We start from the raw sequence: 16332 nt of genomic DNA, 5'->3' as shown, positions 1-16332 counted from the left end.
AAACTCATTAATTAACCAACGAAATAGTAATTATAAAGTTTTAACAGCTTTTCACAGATGCAGTGTAACTAGGACTCTGAGCATGCAATGTTTTCAAAATCAGCATCTCTAAATCAAATCCCAAAATTGACATGCAGCCAGTAGGGAAGTGCAGCAAAGGTTTGGGGTAGTATGGTCACTTCTCTTGTTAGTAGTCTGGCAGCAGCTCTCTGAACTTGGGAGGTTATTTGTCCTGCTGAGACTTGAGTGAGTTACTGCAAGTTGCGTTAATCAAACCAGGTAGAGAGATAGAGAGGGATGAAATCATGAATCTCCAGGTCTGCTAATGGTAGAAAAGATTTGACCTTGCGATCTTAGTTTTATTTAACATGATTGTACCACTTTAGTTGAGCATTTGATGACAGGTCTGGAACTAAAATTACACCAAGATTGCAGGCTTCCAGCCTCCCATTCAGCGATGGGCTGCCCAGACTAAGATGATTAATGGTGCCAGTGCTGGAACTGGGAGTAGAAATTATAAGGATCTCGCAATTTGAAAGCTGCGGCGGCCACTCAGCAAGCTACAGCCATTTGATTATGCTGTGCAGTATGGCCAGAGAGGACCCTTAGCCAATCAGTAAACACAGTCCTCCTATGACATGTTGACCTGTGTTACAAAGAATTTCTTCCCGCCTGAAACACATGAACACGCCTCCCAGCCTGGTGTGGTATCAGCGTAAAGCTCCGCGTTAACTCGTTCCTCTGAAAATGACCAGTGTGTAAAAAGTAGAGGGGTCTATTGTCAGAAAGAGTTGATAACGTTGCTCGCTCCGGGGTTAACCCCTGCCATCACTCCACCCAGCCGCCCAAATCTCTGTTGGTCTTGAAGAGCTGCAGCATTTATTTCTGCACAAACTGCAACTTCCGCTCAACATTCACTTAATATTCTCAGAGCTAAACTAACTCTGTCGTCTGCTCACCTGTTCGCTCACACACATTTGCCACTGCTCTCTCTCTCTTGCTTCACCACTCACTTCCCACGTACACACACACTCTACGCACTTACTCTGCTATTCTTACTATTCTTACTTACTCTGCTCCGCTAGATGCTGCCAGATGTTACACACTGGACCTTTAAGAGTCGTTAAAAAAAAATGATTCGTTCGCGAACATTACTAAAATCTTGTGCCTGTGGATGCCCTCAGGGGAGTTTATGTGAAGAGAGTAATAAGGGACCCGGTATAGATCCCAGGGGAACACCACAAGAGAGTAACCCACCTGAGGAGGAGGCGTTTCAAGTTCAAGGTTATTATTTTATTATATGCCTGTTTTTGTCTCACCAACAGTCTAAGCCCAAAGAAACCCAATTTTGCAATTATATAAATTACAAAAAAGAAATGTGGTAAATTCTCTCATTTAGAAACTTGAACCTTGTTCAGCTTGAATTAAAAGCTTGAAATAATTGACTTGCTGAAAATGTTTCTGTTGACTAATTGAATCGGTTCAGCTTTAACAAAACTAATCTAGGACCACTTCACTCCTGCCAAAATGGTTTTCTTTCTTAAGAGATGTTGTCTACCGTTTCAAGGGGCAAAGTAAGGTCAAGGAGGATTAAAATGAAATGAAATCTGCATAATTGGAGCAGAAAGTCACTTGACTTTGACCACAGCAGCCTCAATAAGAGAGAGAAAACAGAAAATATTCTTCTTCCTTCATGTCTTTACCTTTTAACTCATCGCTGTTTCCAAGAAGGGATTGTTAATGTAAAGGTCTATTCTGAATAAAGCATTAACATTACATTTACATAATAGACACACATGTCTGAATGACATAAAGCACTTTAAGAGATAGATGAAGCCGGGAATATTACATATTCAACGTCGGAAAAGGGCTCTATTGTCCTTCAGTCACCCTAACAGGAATGAGGAAAATATAGCTAGTCAACGAAGTGGAGCTAATGCCCAGAAGACCCAGAGTTTCACATAATAGAGGGATATTAAACCAGTTTTAAAAAGCAGTTTCCCCTACAGTATTCAAACCGTCCACTTTAATAAGTAAAATCCCTAATACAACCATGGCCAGCAGCAGACAAAAACAGAAACAGAGAAAACTGTAAAATCAGAATTAAATAGTGATATTACCCCGTGGCACTTATTTTGCTGAAATGGTGTAGAATAAGAACTAATCTGTTTTTTTTTCCTGTCATGAAATCATTTTGACTCGTGAGTGGAAACGTCAAAGGATTCAAAAGTTTTCTCTCAGTTGTGCTACAGAAGTAATTAAATGCTGCAGCTGACAAGAAGAGCTTTGATAGGATTATTACTGTGTTTTGTTTCTGTTAGTGATCTCTCTGAGGCGTTTATTGATTAATGTCTTTAATACATTTTATTAAAGGTTTGTTGAGTCAATAGGTTTTTTTTCCCCTCATTACACATTGTTGTTTTTCCTCAGGGACACCAGCTCTACTTTCTTAAGTGTTACATCAGTAGGATTTTCTCAATTTCCATTCATGCGTGAGTTGAACTCTCCACATTATGACAGTGTGCTTATTACAGACATTTTGTTTCAAACCTACCGAGGAGAACAACAGATGTGACAGAAATTAATTCACAGTTTTTCCTATGAACAGCATTTTTTTCTGAAAAGCAATCTAATGAGAGGAGGAGCAGGAGTCAGGGCAATCTTGTGGTTTCAGAAAAAAAAAGCTGAAGGGACTTTTGTGCCTCTTCGGTGAATCATTCAGATAATTATTCATATCCAATTTGGCAGCAATTGGAGGATACAAATAAATAAATTGTTATAGTGCAAAGCAGATCTGTTTTGAAAAAACATGCAGTAAATAATAATTCTTCATTCGTAAATGATGTAACTCAACCTTGGTAATTAATGAGTCTTATCAACTCTGCCATTAAACACAACAAGTTCATATCTGCTTTCATTTCACTGATGTATTAATAACGATCAGCCATTAAATGATGAAAGCATATTTTGTTTGTGTTTTTTTTTGTGAATGTTGTAGGAAATTAATCTGCAAACTTCATATAATAGATCAAATGAAATCAATATCAACAACACACAATATTATATAGTCCAAATGAAGATGAACTGCATGTTTGTGTTACAGTATACAGTATCTGCTTTGTACGTCACAGGTCCTGTTTGTTTGTCCTTTGAAAAAAAACTGAACCCAAAATAGACCCATAAGTTAATCACACATTATTTATCTGTTCAAAATGTACCTTAAAGGGAGATTTGTCAGGTAATTAATACTCTTATCAACTTATCATATGCTTGTTTTATGCAAGTGTATGTATATATTTATAATTGGAAATCAATTAACAACACAAAACAATGTCAAATATTGTCCAGAAACCTTCACAGGTACTGCATTTAGCCTAAAAAGTGTTGGTGAAAGTCCTGTGTTTGTTTGAACCACCCATCCTCCCCTCCCACCGGCCCTACGCAGACTTTCTCGCTCTTAATACTACGTCAGCTGTTCTAAAGTCTAATAATGACATGGATGGGTTTATATTGGAGTTAGTTGAAAGCCCAGTGCGTCTCATACAGACAGTATTTGATGCCGAGGGGCACTGACCAAGTGGCGGTCTGTGATGAGTAGGGAGTGACAACAGGTTAAATATGCCGTTTGCCACCTCAGCACTCTGTACTTCACTCAATTATTCAGTCACATATAGAGTTCCCTACTCAAACCTCTAGGGGAAAAAAATAATGTTAATTTGTACCAGTTATCCTGCAGCGAGTTAGATCTTCAAAGGTACAAACATGTTTATCAGAGACTGTGCAGCTGAAGTGTCATGAATTGGGAGGATCCGGCCGCTGGAATAAACTCACTCTTGTAAAATTAAATTTAAATAGTTGAGTTCATTCATTTAGAACAAAAACGGAGGAGAGAGAGTTCCTCGTTAAAACCAACAGAGATTAATGATTGGTCGTTAGGTACGCACTTTCATAGCAGTTTCCATTAAATCCATTAACAATAAAAATTGAAAATCACTTTAACATTATTTTGGCTGCAAACAGGGATGACTAAATGTGATATCAGCTGGACTTTAAGACAGCTAAAGGGTGTTTTCAGTGCTAACTTTAATCTCACTGCCCGAGCTCACAGATTATACCATGAGTTATTTGATTATATGTGCTACACAGTCCACATACTGTTTTCTGTTTTTCAGCCTACATAGACACAAGTAATCTCTCTGTGTGATTACCCACACCAACACCTGTTTTTAAGTTTTCCGTACTCCTGCAGTACCTGATCCAGATAAGATGAAAAACTCAGACACCGCACAGAGAATATGTTTCTGTGTTTACTATCCCAGTGGGTTCAGTCTTACCTTGTGCATGGACTATCTTATTTTCTGAGAATTCCCTCTCCTTCCCTCTTCCCTCTCGTATTGACGCCATGTAATTAATGTCACTGAGACTTGAATTATGAAAACTGCTTCTGCAATTATTGTCCTGTTTCTTGAAATTCAATCTGAATTTATTTGCACAAATTTGCACTTGGAGCATTTGAATGCAAATACGCTGCAAAGAGGATGACGCTATAATGGTAATGTGCTTTGTTTTTTTTCTTCCCGTTGCTTGCAGATTATACCCAGAGACAATGAAACACGCTCTACTTTAATGTACAAGTACATCATCCATGAAGATTCAGTGCCTGTCAACAACAACAATGTCATCCAGGAGGACACGTACGAGTGGGCTCTGAAGAGCTGGTCTCCGTGTTCCAAGCCATGTGCCGGAGGTAAAAAAATACCATAAAATTAGAAAAGAATAGAGAGGAATCATTTCTTTTCTCCTTTAATAGATATGATTGTGTGAATAGCACACTCACTGCTCTTGTTGTGAGTAGGCAGCCTTTAATTATGTGGATCCTTGTAATAGATCCTTGTTTTTAAGCACAACGTATCATACGCTTTTATCCTCTTTGAGTTCCCGTTCTCTCTCAAGCTGAAGCTGTTTCTTTTGAATTTTTAAGGGCATTTATAATTATTTTCATTTATTAAACATTTGTACCAGCATTTATTTTGATTTAAAAAAAACAGTGCTATGGGTTCGTTATTATGTTTGCATGCTGACATAATTGAAACATATGATAGGATGCTTGCATAATAAGCAACAGTGGTGTCTAAGCAGTTAGGTACAGTATGCTGTGGCTTGCTGCATAATGAGCTGGAAACGTGTGTTTCAACTAATCATTTAATACCCCTCTATGAAGCTTGCAAACAACAGCAAAGGAGTATCTATCTATTTTAGTAGATGCTTATAATAATACTATAATTCACGGAGCTGCTTCCAGGATTTGTGAGGATTTAACAGATTCTAAATGCTTAGGGATATGAGAAAGGAAATTCTGGATCGTTATCACAGTGACAATTATTTAATCTTTCATCTTTTTTTTTTGTAAATTATATTCAATTTTTATCACAACAAAAATAATATCTACAAACAAACTTCCAAACACAGACAACCCACATTCAAAGACAGAAAGCCAGACTGGAAAGAGATAAACACAATGATGTTTCGGCCTATATCTTCTTTTTTTTTTTTTTATCTTTCATCATTAAGATCATCATGTAAACGCTGTAAAAACACAGTGCTCACATCACAACGCACACACACCGGTTTGGGCCTCTGCGTCGGTTCCTCCGCTGGAACGATGCAGCAGGAATAAATGAGGGGATATGTGTATTTTAATGCATTTTTGTTGTATTTCTGAACACATGCTTAGGGCGGCACTGTGTTAAAGTCAGAGAACAAACATTCAACACCACACGATACATATTTCTGGTTATTTTTAGTCAAGTATACAGAAAATCCCTCCACTCCTAGGTGTACGCATGAACACACTCTTACACCTCTGATAGACACATACTGTATGACATAATGATAGATAGATAGATAGATAGATAGATGAATGGATAGATAGATAGATAGATAGATAGATAGATAGATAGATAGATAGATAGATAGATAGATAGATAGATAGATGGATACAACTTTTTTGTAGGGTGAAAAATGGTGAAAAGTAGGGTTGGTTATCTTTTGAAATGTGTTGATACTAGTGCAAATATGATACCAGAGTTTCTGTTCTGAAGAAGTACTCTACTTGTTCCAATACTTGGCAATTCATAATTTAAATCAGAAATGACGGATATTGATTTAACTTTACTTCATAGTTTCTTTAAATGTCTTTTCTTTTCTTTTTTTACTAATTACACAAATATTTATTGCTAAAAAGTCTTCACATCTTTCACAGGGTTTCAGTACACCAAGTATGGATGTCGAAAGAAAGGAGACACCAAGATGGTCCATCGGGGCTACTGCGACGCCAGCAAGAAGCCTAAACCCATCCGCAGAATGTGTAACCTTCAGGACTGCACGCAGCCTCAGTGAGTACCGACTCCCCAACTTCTCACAGCATAAGATGCTGGACGGTTTTTGAGAGTGCTGATTAGATTCAAACTGGGACTAAACTGCAGTCTATTAAGATAACAGTGTTTAAGTGGGTTCTCTCAGCATGACTTGAATTTGGAGTAGCTTCTCTTTAACAAGTGTGTGTGGTAGATTGGGAATGGAGACAAAAAAAGGACTCAACACCCAAAAATGATGTTGTGTTTTATCAAGTTTTACCAAGAAATATGGTTCACTGTGATTCCACTTCCATCTTTTTAAAGCCCTTCATATCTTGACTCATAACTCTTGAGCTGTAGAAGCAAGTAATTTGCTCTGTACAGATCTGTCAGTATAGCGGCAGATCTGGCAGTATGGATAAAGTCCCCTATTATTGCATATCTCCTATTGATATGCATCGTGATACAGTATAAACCCAGAGACATAAAAAGATATTACCACAGTATAAACAGAAAAGTCATTGTCAAAGTCATATAGTCTCAAGGTAAACAGTATATCATTATATTACCCATCACGACACATTTTTCATGCATTTTTCACACATTCTCCAAAAAAATGTCATATAGTCATTCCCCGAATTGCTGTAAGTGTTGCCTTATTCACATAAACTGTCATAAATCTTGAACACATTGTGCAACTGTTACCAAATTCAGATGACAGATGAGATATCAACCCCAAACAATCCTGCAAGATTTGCTATTTGTGTACAGCTGGTGCTACAGCAGAATGGGAATTTTGAAGGGCCATAACTCAGTGGTTATAAGTGTAACTCATTTTTGCAATGTCAAAAAATTCACCCTTGAGCAAGGCCTTAAAATGACTGATTTGATTCAGAGATGCAGGTTCAAATTTTCTCCCTAGGGTAGTCCAGCGACTCATATTGCACTTCCATAAAGATGTGAGAGAGATTTAAAGGAGAATGGTTAGAATTAAAGGAGCAGAGGCCGAGATAGCCCCACTTTTACACCCTGTTCACACATACGTACTCAAAGTAGCAGGCTTTCTATTGTTAAGCAGCATTACTCAGCCCTGATTGAACAGTTATTTTCTCCCGTTGCCATTATACCGGCGTCCAATCAAGTAGTTCATTTCCCGACGGTGTTTTTCCAGTTTATTTTCAAGTCACAGTAGCTTGTAAAAATTAAATCATGTTACATAGGGAAGCCGCTGACAGCAATAATGAAACAACTTAGCTGCTAAGAGCTGTGCTTCTCCAGAGGGAATCAAAACAAGAGTGATTGGTTGTGTCAGACTTCCGTGTGTCAAAGGAAATTTGCATAAAGTTGAACCATCCTCAACTTCTCCAGAGTCATGAATTGTGTGGAGGGGAGGCGTCAGGGTGGAGGTTATATTGACAATGAATGGCAGCCTGTCACTCCTCTGGTGTTTGACGGGGGTTAATCCTTATATGAGCCAAGCTTCAAAAACTCTGGATCCTATAATAATTTCCATAATGTAATTCATTAGCATCGTTAAACCTTCCTTGGCTGTTAGGGGCCGTTCACATGTTGCGTCTAAAAACACATGGAAAACACCAGCCGTGCTGCTTTCATCCTCTTATCCAAGGTGTTTGGGAGGTTGCGGCTCGCGTTGCTAATATTGAGCTACTTTTGTCTCGAAGCGCAGCCCTGAAAAATAGGCGCTTGGGAACGCTTGCATGCCTCAGCGGTTTAGAAATCCCCTCCAGAGCCACAGAAGACATTTTGAGATTGTTTTCACGGCAGGCTGAGTGACGAGTAAAGTGGTCATCATGTATAAAAATCAGTGAAGTGCCCCTTTAACATTTGTATTATTAAAACAACAAACATGTTATGCAAATACTGTATATTGTTTCCCTGCCACTGAATATGAATGTTGATATTGTTGCCCTGAAGAGCTGCCAAGTGTTTAATTAGTTTGGATTTTAATGGGGGCTGTTGTTGTCCCATGATAAATTAAATACTGCTTCAGAGGGTTTTTTCCACCCTGATAAGAATTGATTCACGGGAGACTCTGGCTATGTGTTGTTTACAGCTTTAATTTTGAAAAAAATGAAAATAATATATCAGGGGAAATGTCAGTTTCAGAGTGTGTGGATGTTTTGCTTCTACACCAGAAGTGTTGCTTGCAGCGTTGGCGAGATCGTCGCTTTTTGACTCCAGGGAAATGTAGAAGAGTTTGGTTGTAACGTTATCCAGCATTCAGCACCGAATGTGAACTCTAGTCAATGAGCTGCGGCCTGTAAAGGCATGTCGCGTGTCCAAATTGCACCAACATCGACACTGCACATCTTCGTTTCACCAGCAATACACCCGCCAAGTGTGAAGTAGATCGGATGAACGGTTCTTGAGATATGCAAAGGACATACTCACATACAGTAGTTTCATTGTCAGTTCTTTGTAAAAGATCAAGAAAGTGAATCGATGTGCCCAGATAAAATTTTTTTGATGAAGTAATAAAGGTCTAATCAAAACGATCACGTTCTAATCAAGTACAAGAAGTGGTGAAGTCATTTAATCTTTAAATGAATTACGCACAAGGACCTCTAATAATGATTAGCAATTAAAGGCCAATGAGTGTTCAAATTGGCTGATAATAGAAATACATGTAAAACAAGGATTAATTCCCAAATATTATGAGAAGTTAAGTTAAATTGGCACAAATGAGAAATTGAATTAATGGTGTGAAGAAGTCTTAACTTAATAGAGTCATTAATTCAGTGCTCAGTAGTTCAGATATACTATTCTCTTCTGATGAGCTGCATTTGAACAGCAGCATTAATCTGAAGTTAAACTTGTCTCTTAACAAACTTCTTTTAGTTCCAAGACGGGTCGCAACCCTCAGAGGCTGAGCCAAAGCCGATAAATCTCTGTGTAGCCTTAAATATGCTGCACCTAGAGCCAGGACAGGTCTACTCTCTATCAATATATCCCTTCAATGTGACTTTTTATGGAGAGCAATCAGTTGTGACGAGAGCGATCTATCATGGCGGTCCTCTTTTAAATTCAGCCAAATCATTTAAAAGCGATGGCTGCTGGGTTAGAGACAAGATAACGAAAGTGAAAAACAGCCTTCCTGGGTGAAAACAACCTCAAGCCGTGTGTAGCAGCTACGCTCAAAACTGTAGCAGCATTGGTGCCCCCGTGTTTGAAAGAAATATGATAAAGTGCCGTCTAGGGTGCCCTTCCAGTGGACAAAACATGATAAAGTGCACTTTAGGGTGCCCTTCCAGTAGAGAAAGCATGATAAATTATCCTCTATGGTGCCCTTCCAGTAGAGAACATGTGATAAAGTACCCTCCCATTGGTAAAAACATGTTAAAGTGCCCTCTAGTGTACCCTTCCAGTAGAGAAAACATGATAAAGTGCCCTCTAGGGTGCCCTTCCAGTAGAGAAAACATGATAAAGTGCCCTCTAGGGTGCCCTTCCATTGGTCAAAACATGATAAAGTGCCCTCTAGGGTGCCCTTCCAGTAGAGAAAACATGATAAAGTGCCCTCTAGGTTGCCCTTCCATTGGTAAAAACATGATAAAGTGCCCTCTAGAGTACCTTTCAATTAGAGAATACATGATAAAGTGCCCTCCCATTGGTAAAAACATGATAAAGTGCCCTCTAGGGTACCCTTCCAGTAGAGAAAACATGATAAAGTGTCCTCTAGGGTGACCCTCCAATGGAGAAAAAGAATACGCTGTGCAAAAACGGGTGCCCTTAAATAGAGAAAACGTGATGCAGTGCCACAAAGGCTGCCCTAAATGCTCGAAACGTTTCTGAGTGCTGGTGCCCCACTGCAATGCATCATGTGCCCTTTTTATTTTTTTCGCCCTTGCCCCTCAGACAGCCTGAGGCCACCACTCAGTAGCAGGAGTGTGAAAGTTAAAAAAAAAGATAATCTGAGAGAAATGACTGTACTGGCTGAGGTGATGGATTCTTAATGCAGGGCCATGACAGAAAAGGCCTTCAGGTGAAAGAAATGGATACAAAAGCTGATTAGTGGTGGAAAACTGCAGCCAAAATCATCCATCCGAATCTGAAAGCTGCAGCATGAGGCAGCGGCTTCAGCTTTATCAGGCAATTCAATACTTGGAGACGATGCAACGTAATATGCTGAAGACTTCACAAAGTGATTTTATGTTTACCCGCCGACTGTTCTGTTGAGCTTTAAACCAAAGGAAGGAGAGAGGCGCGAGATCTAAAGCTGCTGTGTTGTGACGCTGGATGAAACATTCACTCTCCCAGCTGTAGTTGCATTTCTCTGACTGACTTCTGTTTGGGATGCATTCCATTGAATCAAAAAAAGTTAATATCTCAGAGGTAGGACTCTTTCTGTGTTTCAGCCCAGAGACTGTAGGAAAAGTTGCCTTGTGCCTCTTAATGGACAAACATAACTTCATCAAAGTAGTGTGCATGAGACTCTTTTGCCTTTTAGCTGTGGTAGCTGGAATTATTAAATTGGATTGCCATGAAATTTTGTAGAAATGAAGAGTCACTAGCATAGCTGAAGGACAACACACATCGGCAGTGATTTGACATGCATCATCACGTGCGTTTTGGGCGGTTAATCTATTGTTAAATTAGGGCTGTCAATCGATTAAAAATAGTTAATTGTGATTAATCCCAGATAATCACACATTTTTGATCTGTTCAAAATGCACCTTAAAGGAAGATTTGTCAAGTATTTAATACTCTTATCAACATGGGAGTGGGCAAATATGCTAGCTTTATGCAAATGTATGTATATATTTATTATTGGAAATTAAATAACAACACAAAACAATGACAAATATTGTCCAGAAACCCTCACAAGTACTGCATGGATTCATAGGCTTTTCAGTATATTCACTCTATCTACAACATCGGGAAGATGGATAATGCAAGTTGCGTTAAAGAAAATGCGTTAAAGAAATTAGTGCTGTTAAAATGAATTAGCGTTGTTGCGTTATTGATGCGTTACCTTTGACAGCTCTAAGTAAAATACTTTAATGAGAACTTTAAATAGTCGCCAATATGTCAGCCACCTGGTGACAATTTGAAGAAGGTGTTCTTCGCCAAGTTTTAAAGATTTTGCTAACAGAATCGAAATAATCAACTTTCCATATATCTATACTGGACTGCAATTTTTCACAGCTCGTTATGTTTTCTTGAAACATTAGGAAGTGGTATGGTAACGTATGGTATGTTCGCATGAACTACTGCAATTATTTGAAAAACGTTTTGGGACGTATATCCCATGATCGCTGTGAGCACTTTTATGCAGAGCTGACTCTGAGCTGACAGAGCTGACTCATGACTTCCTGTCATAGAAATAAAATGAAAGCTGTAGCGGGCTGGAGGTATAAGCTCTCTGAGGGTTATCTAAGTTTCTTTCTCTACTTTTTCCTTGACTCTTTGCAATTTAGTGTCTGAGTTTGTCAGTGCGAAGAGAAGGACCTTTGAAAAGAAAGACGGCGAATTCCCTCAATAGCCAGCTGGATTATTTATTTTTTTATCATCATTGCTGGACTGCAGACCTTTGCTCCATGACTTGACTTGTCTTTCATTCCTTTACTTCAGGAAAGGACTGAGATTTCAGGCAAACTTAAGAAAACTCCTGCAGAGGAGATAAGAAATGTCAAAGAAGAAATTTGGAACAGTGTGTCTGAAAAAGATAAGATTACAGTACTGATGATGTAGAGTTATGTAGGCAGTGAGGTAGAATGAAAGTTGGATATAATAATAATAATATAGTTTTGTAAAAACGTCCAAGATCAAAAAAGTGTGTCATAATAGGGTGGATTAAAACTGGATGAAGGTCAGTTTATGGGGGAGCTGTGTGGTCACTGAGATCAGCTGACAGAGAGGAGATCACAGGGGCCTTAAAGGGGGAGGGGAGGAAAACTCTGCAGATAAAGGGTCAGATAGTCTGACAATAGCTGACAAATTCACAGGGTCAGAACCTATTGATATGGGCCCAAAAACTTTGCCCGCTACGAAGATCAGGCTCCGGTAGGTTTGTTCTGGTGTAGTTGCTCTCACAGGCGTATGATTTCACTCAGGCCGCCACTCTGATAACTTAAAATCCAAACGTCCACTGACTAAAATCCTTTATCCAGTTGAAATATATAGTTAAAAACGGCCAAGATCTAAAAAAATGTATCACAAAAAGGTGTTCTAAAAGTAAATAAAGACTCAATTTACGACAGAGCCTCTTGCAGGAAGAAACAGATGCTGATGCATGCACGTTTACGCTACACAGCAAAAGATGCCTCTACCGTACTCCGACACACCGCAACTGTGTAACCCCTGTGGGTAAACAGGTTTTAATTACCGTACAGTATTAATATTAAAAGCTTGTCATAGTAATTCAAATGAATCAAAAACTGGAGTCTAATCCTCTGGGTGCTTTCCTCACAACATGCATCACAAAATGTTTTCTTTTAGAAAAGCCAGCAGCACTGAAAACAAAAAAAGCAGACGGGTTCGTCAGTCGTAACGAGGAGTTCTGTAACTTTTGTTTACTTCATCTACTTCTTAAATACTGAATGTTTAATGTTGTACACAGCGGAGGCAAAATCATATCACAGCCTCAGAAATGCAGAATGTCCAATTTCATACCACCTGGTACCTTTCATCCATGGTTGAAAGAGTTAATTAATTAAATCTGGAAACATGGCTATGCTATTTACTGGCTCGCTGGCGATTCTTCTGCCTTTTTTGGCCAGCTCTGCAGCGTGAGCGTGCATTCAGAACAGCGCTCCTTTGCTCGTTCTCTCACTCGGTAGCGGCACGGAGGGAGACGAGCACCGGTCTGCATGTGTGCTGCAGATCCGGCAGAGTTTCACTTTGGTGGCATTATGTGACCGGGCTTTAGCAATCCACTTGACGAGGGCGTCTTCAACCACACATGCTTTCCCCGTGCACATTACATTTTCATTCAGAGATGACTTTCCTTTTCTCGTCATGATATCAATGTGCACGCATCATCAGCCTCAATGGAGTAAAGTAAAAACAAAACAAAAATTTTTGATTAACGTTAGTCTAACGTAGTATTAAAATGTTTTTCCATATGTTGTCATGTGTGAAAAGACCCAAAATGAACACTGTAAGTGGACTACTTGATTACTATAAACAAGATATTTAAACAGCATTTGTATAGGAATGATTCTGTTTCAAGCTTTTTGATCCATATAAGCGGTTGATCAGTGTAACTGTGATCACTATAAGCAGTTTCCACTGTATATATGTATTTTTGAACTAAACCTTTAAAAAAGTATATCTCGTTGAAAGAATCTTATGGGTCATTTTGAGTGCTTCCAATTATATATTCGAGGAATTCTCCATTATCTACACGTCCTGTGTTGAATATTAATGCTCACACACGCACGCATTGTCCATCTGGGAAGACATACAGTCGCTATCTGAGGAGATGTTAATATAAGTGGAAATGTATGTAAATGTCTTGATTTAGTGTATGCCAGTATCAGTTTAATCATGGGTGAAATTAATTTAAAAAATTTGCCCAAAGTTTTTTATACTTTTAAATGAAGCCATTGCAGTCCGTTAGCATGACAGCTTTCTGCATGGAGGAGGCATTTTAAATGGATGTGTAGCTGCATGTGGAGGAAGCGTTGTGAATTGTGACCTTTTTCTTTCCTGACGGTTGAAGTCTCTCAACTTCCCTGCATTTGTGTTGTGTTCAGCAATCATGTCACCGCTTCATGCTAATTCTCTGGAAGTCATTTCCAACCAAAGACAATGAATGGTGTTTTCAAAGCTATTCACACTCGCTCCTGAATTCCATAACTGATACGTTCGTGTTCTACAAAATAGCCTGAAATACGCCACTTTCCATTGTGCCTGCTTTCTTCCTTCCATTCAGAAGTCTCATGGTATTCACCGTCTCGACAGCCTGGATGTGATTGCATGTCCATAAATGTTTTTGAGTTTTTGTTCCACATGTCTGTTGAAAAAGCTTTCAGAAACCATTAAAGTAGATGCAACAAAAGAAAAGGGGGAAAGAAGTAGAAAGATGGAGCCCAACAGAACTACTGAGTGAATACATGTGTATCTTATATACAGTGTATCTTATATACAGTATATCTGAAATTTTACCTCTCTCAAGTTATGAGTCTAACCATGTAAACAAAAAGTTTATTTTACCCCTGCGACAACGTAGTCGGGGGTATCTAGAGCTCTGTGTGTCCGTCCTTCCGTCCGTCCGTCCTTCCGAGCGTTTGCGTGTCACACTTTTGTTTTTCCGGAGTAGAACTCAGAAACTATTTCACTTAGAAACTTCAAATCTGTTATGATGGTTGACAGTGTGGTCTAGTTGTGCCTTTTCAGGGTTTGAAAAAGCCAAATTTGTTGCCCCTACTTTAGTAGGGGTCGAGCAGTGAGCGGGGGTATGTGAGTGCTCACTTTTGCCTTGTTCTGTTGTTTGCCAAATAATCTAAAAAGCAGCATATGGAGGATCCAGGTAGAAGTCTGGTCTATGCCCCGGTCTGTTGGGGAACCAGAGAAATATTAGGCAATTAAATTGAAGGCTGGAGGTCTCAGAGGTTTGGTGGAAGATTATCTTGCAGTGTGACGACTTTACAGAGTCAGACCTCGATCAATCCACCTGTCACTACACAGCAACGCAGAAAGATTACTGGGATAGTGAGATAAGTCTGGGTTCAACCATGAGGTCTCTGTTTCACAGAGATTGCACACTTTAAACAGGGGTAGATATTATCAAAGAGGCAGATCGATGTAAATTGATTGGCAGGTTTATGTTCCCACGCAGAAAAAAGGGCCAGTTGTTCAGTAGAGCTGCAACGACTTGTTCACTAGTCAAAATTTTTCAGGCAAAGATGCCTATCATTTGGTGGTTCTAGTTTATAAACATGAGCATTTGCTGTTTTTCTCTGTTTTTGTATCATTATATACTGAATATCTTTGGGTTTTGGACTGTTGGGCGAGCCAAGTAAGACGTTTGATGACATCAACTTTTGATTGGCATTTTAGAGACCAAACAAGCAATCGATTAACCAAGAAAGTAATCAGTAGATTAATCAATTGTGAAAATAATCGTTAGTTGTAGCACGGCTGACGCGCCATGTTTTTTTTCTATTTTACACGTACATTGTGAGCACTCAGGTCTTGGCTGACGATCGGACCGTACAGTGTGAACACATAAATTGTGAGATTTGGCTTTAAATCGCAAACGATCTACTCGTACAGTAGGAGTAGGCGTTAGACAACAACATTTCTAAAACTGTACAGTGTATGCCCAGCTTAAGAAAACTCAAACAGGTCAAATTCTCTCTCAGCTCCTAATAAACTTTTACAGAAGCCCCATAGAAAGTATCCTCTGTTACTGTGCCACAGTTTGGTATGCCAGCTGCTCTGCTGAGAACCAGAAAGCCTTGGTGATAAAAACTGCACAGAAGACTATGGGAGCTGCGCTTCCAAACTTTGACACAGTGTATGCTAGTCGTATAAACAAGGAGGCTAGCAACATCAGTCAATACCCAACCCATCCTGGTCACAGTCTGTCCCCCTGCCATCGGGGAGGACAAACAGAGCCATCAATGCCCGAACAAACAGACTGAAAGACAGCTTTTTCCCCAGAGCTGTAGCCTCCATCACCCCCCATAGCTGTTGAGATCTGCAATTACCACCATCCACTCCCCAACACCCAACTGCTGTTAATGCTCCCCAGCACTTTACATCATCACTTTACACATCTAACTCTCTGTGCAGTACCTTTTTAGTATTTATTATCTTTTATTGCATGTTTTTATCCTGCTTGTTTCTATCTGATTTTTTTGTTATCTTGCTACTGGTCAGTAGAAGTCACCAAACGTAATTTTGTTGTATGCCTACAATGACAATAAAGTGTCTTGAGTCTTGAAAATGTCACGGCAATCCATCCAATAGTTGTTGAGACATTTCACTGAAAACCACAACCTCATGATGG

General features: G+C 39.3%; 1 protein-coding gene across 3 annotated transcripts in view; it reads left to right on the top strand.

Moving 5' to 3' along the window:
• adamts3 (ADAM metallopeptidase with thrombospondin type 1 motif, 3) overlaps positions 1-16332 on the top strand; it is a 168572-nt gene that overhangs the window by 140333 nt on the left and 11907 nt on the right. For all 3 annotated transcript variants that reach the window (XM_074638806.1, XM_074638807.1, XM_074638805.1), the window contains 2 exons: positions 4591-4747; positions 6263-6395. In XM_074638806.1, coding sequence (XP_074494907.1) covers positions 4591-4747; positions 6263-6395 — 290 coding nt within the window. The remainder of the gene's footprint in view (positions 1-4590; positions 4748-6262; positions 6396-16332) is intronic.

This window comes from Sebastes fasciatus, chromosome 6 (assembly GCF_043250625.1).
Source record: "Sebastes fasciatus isolate fSebFas1 chromosome 6, fSebFas1.pri, whole genome shotgun sequence".
Lineage (NCBI taxonomy): Eukaryota > Metazoa > Chordata > Actinopteri > Perciformes > Sebastidae > Sebastes > Sebastes fasciatus.
Note: the sequence above shows the minus strand (reverse complement) of the source record. Positions and strands in the feature narration are given on the sequence as shown.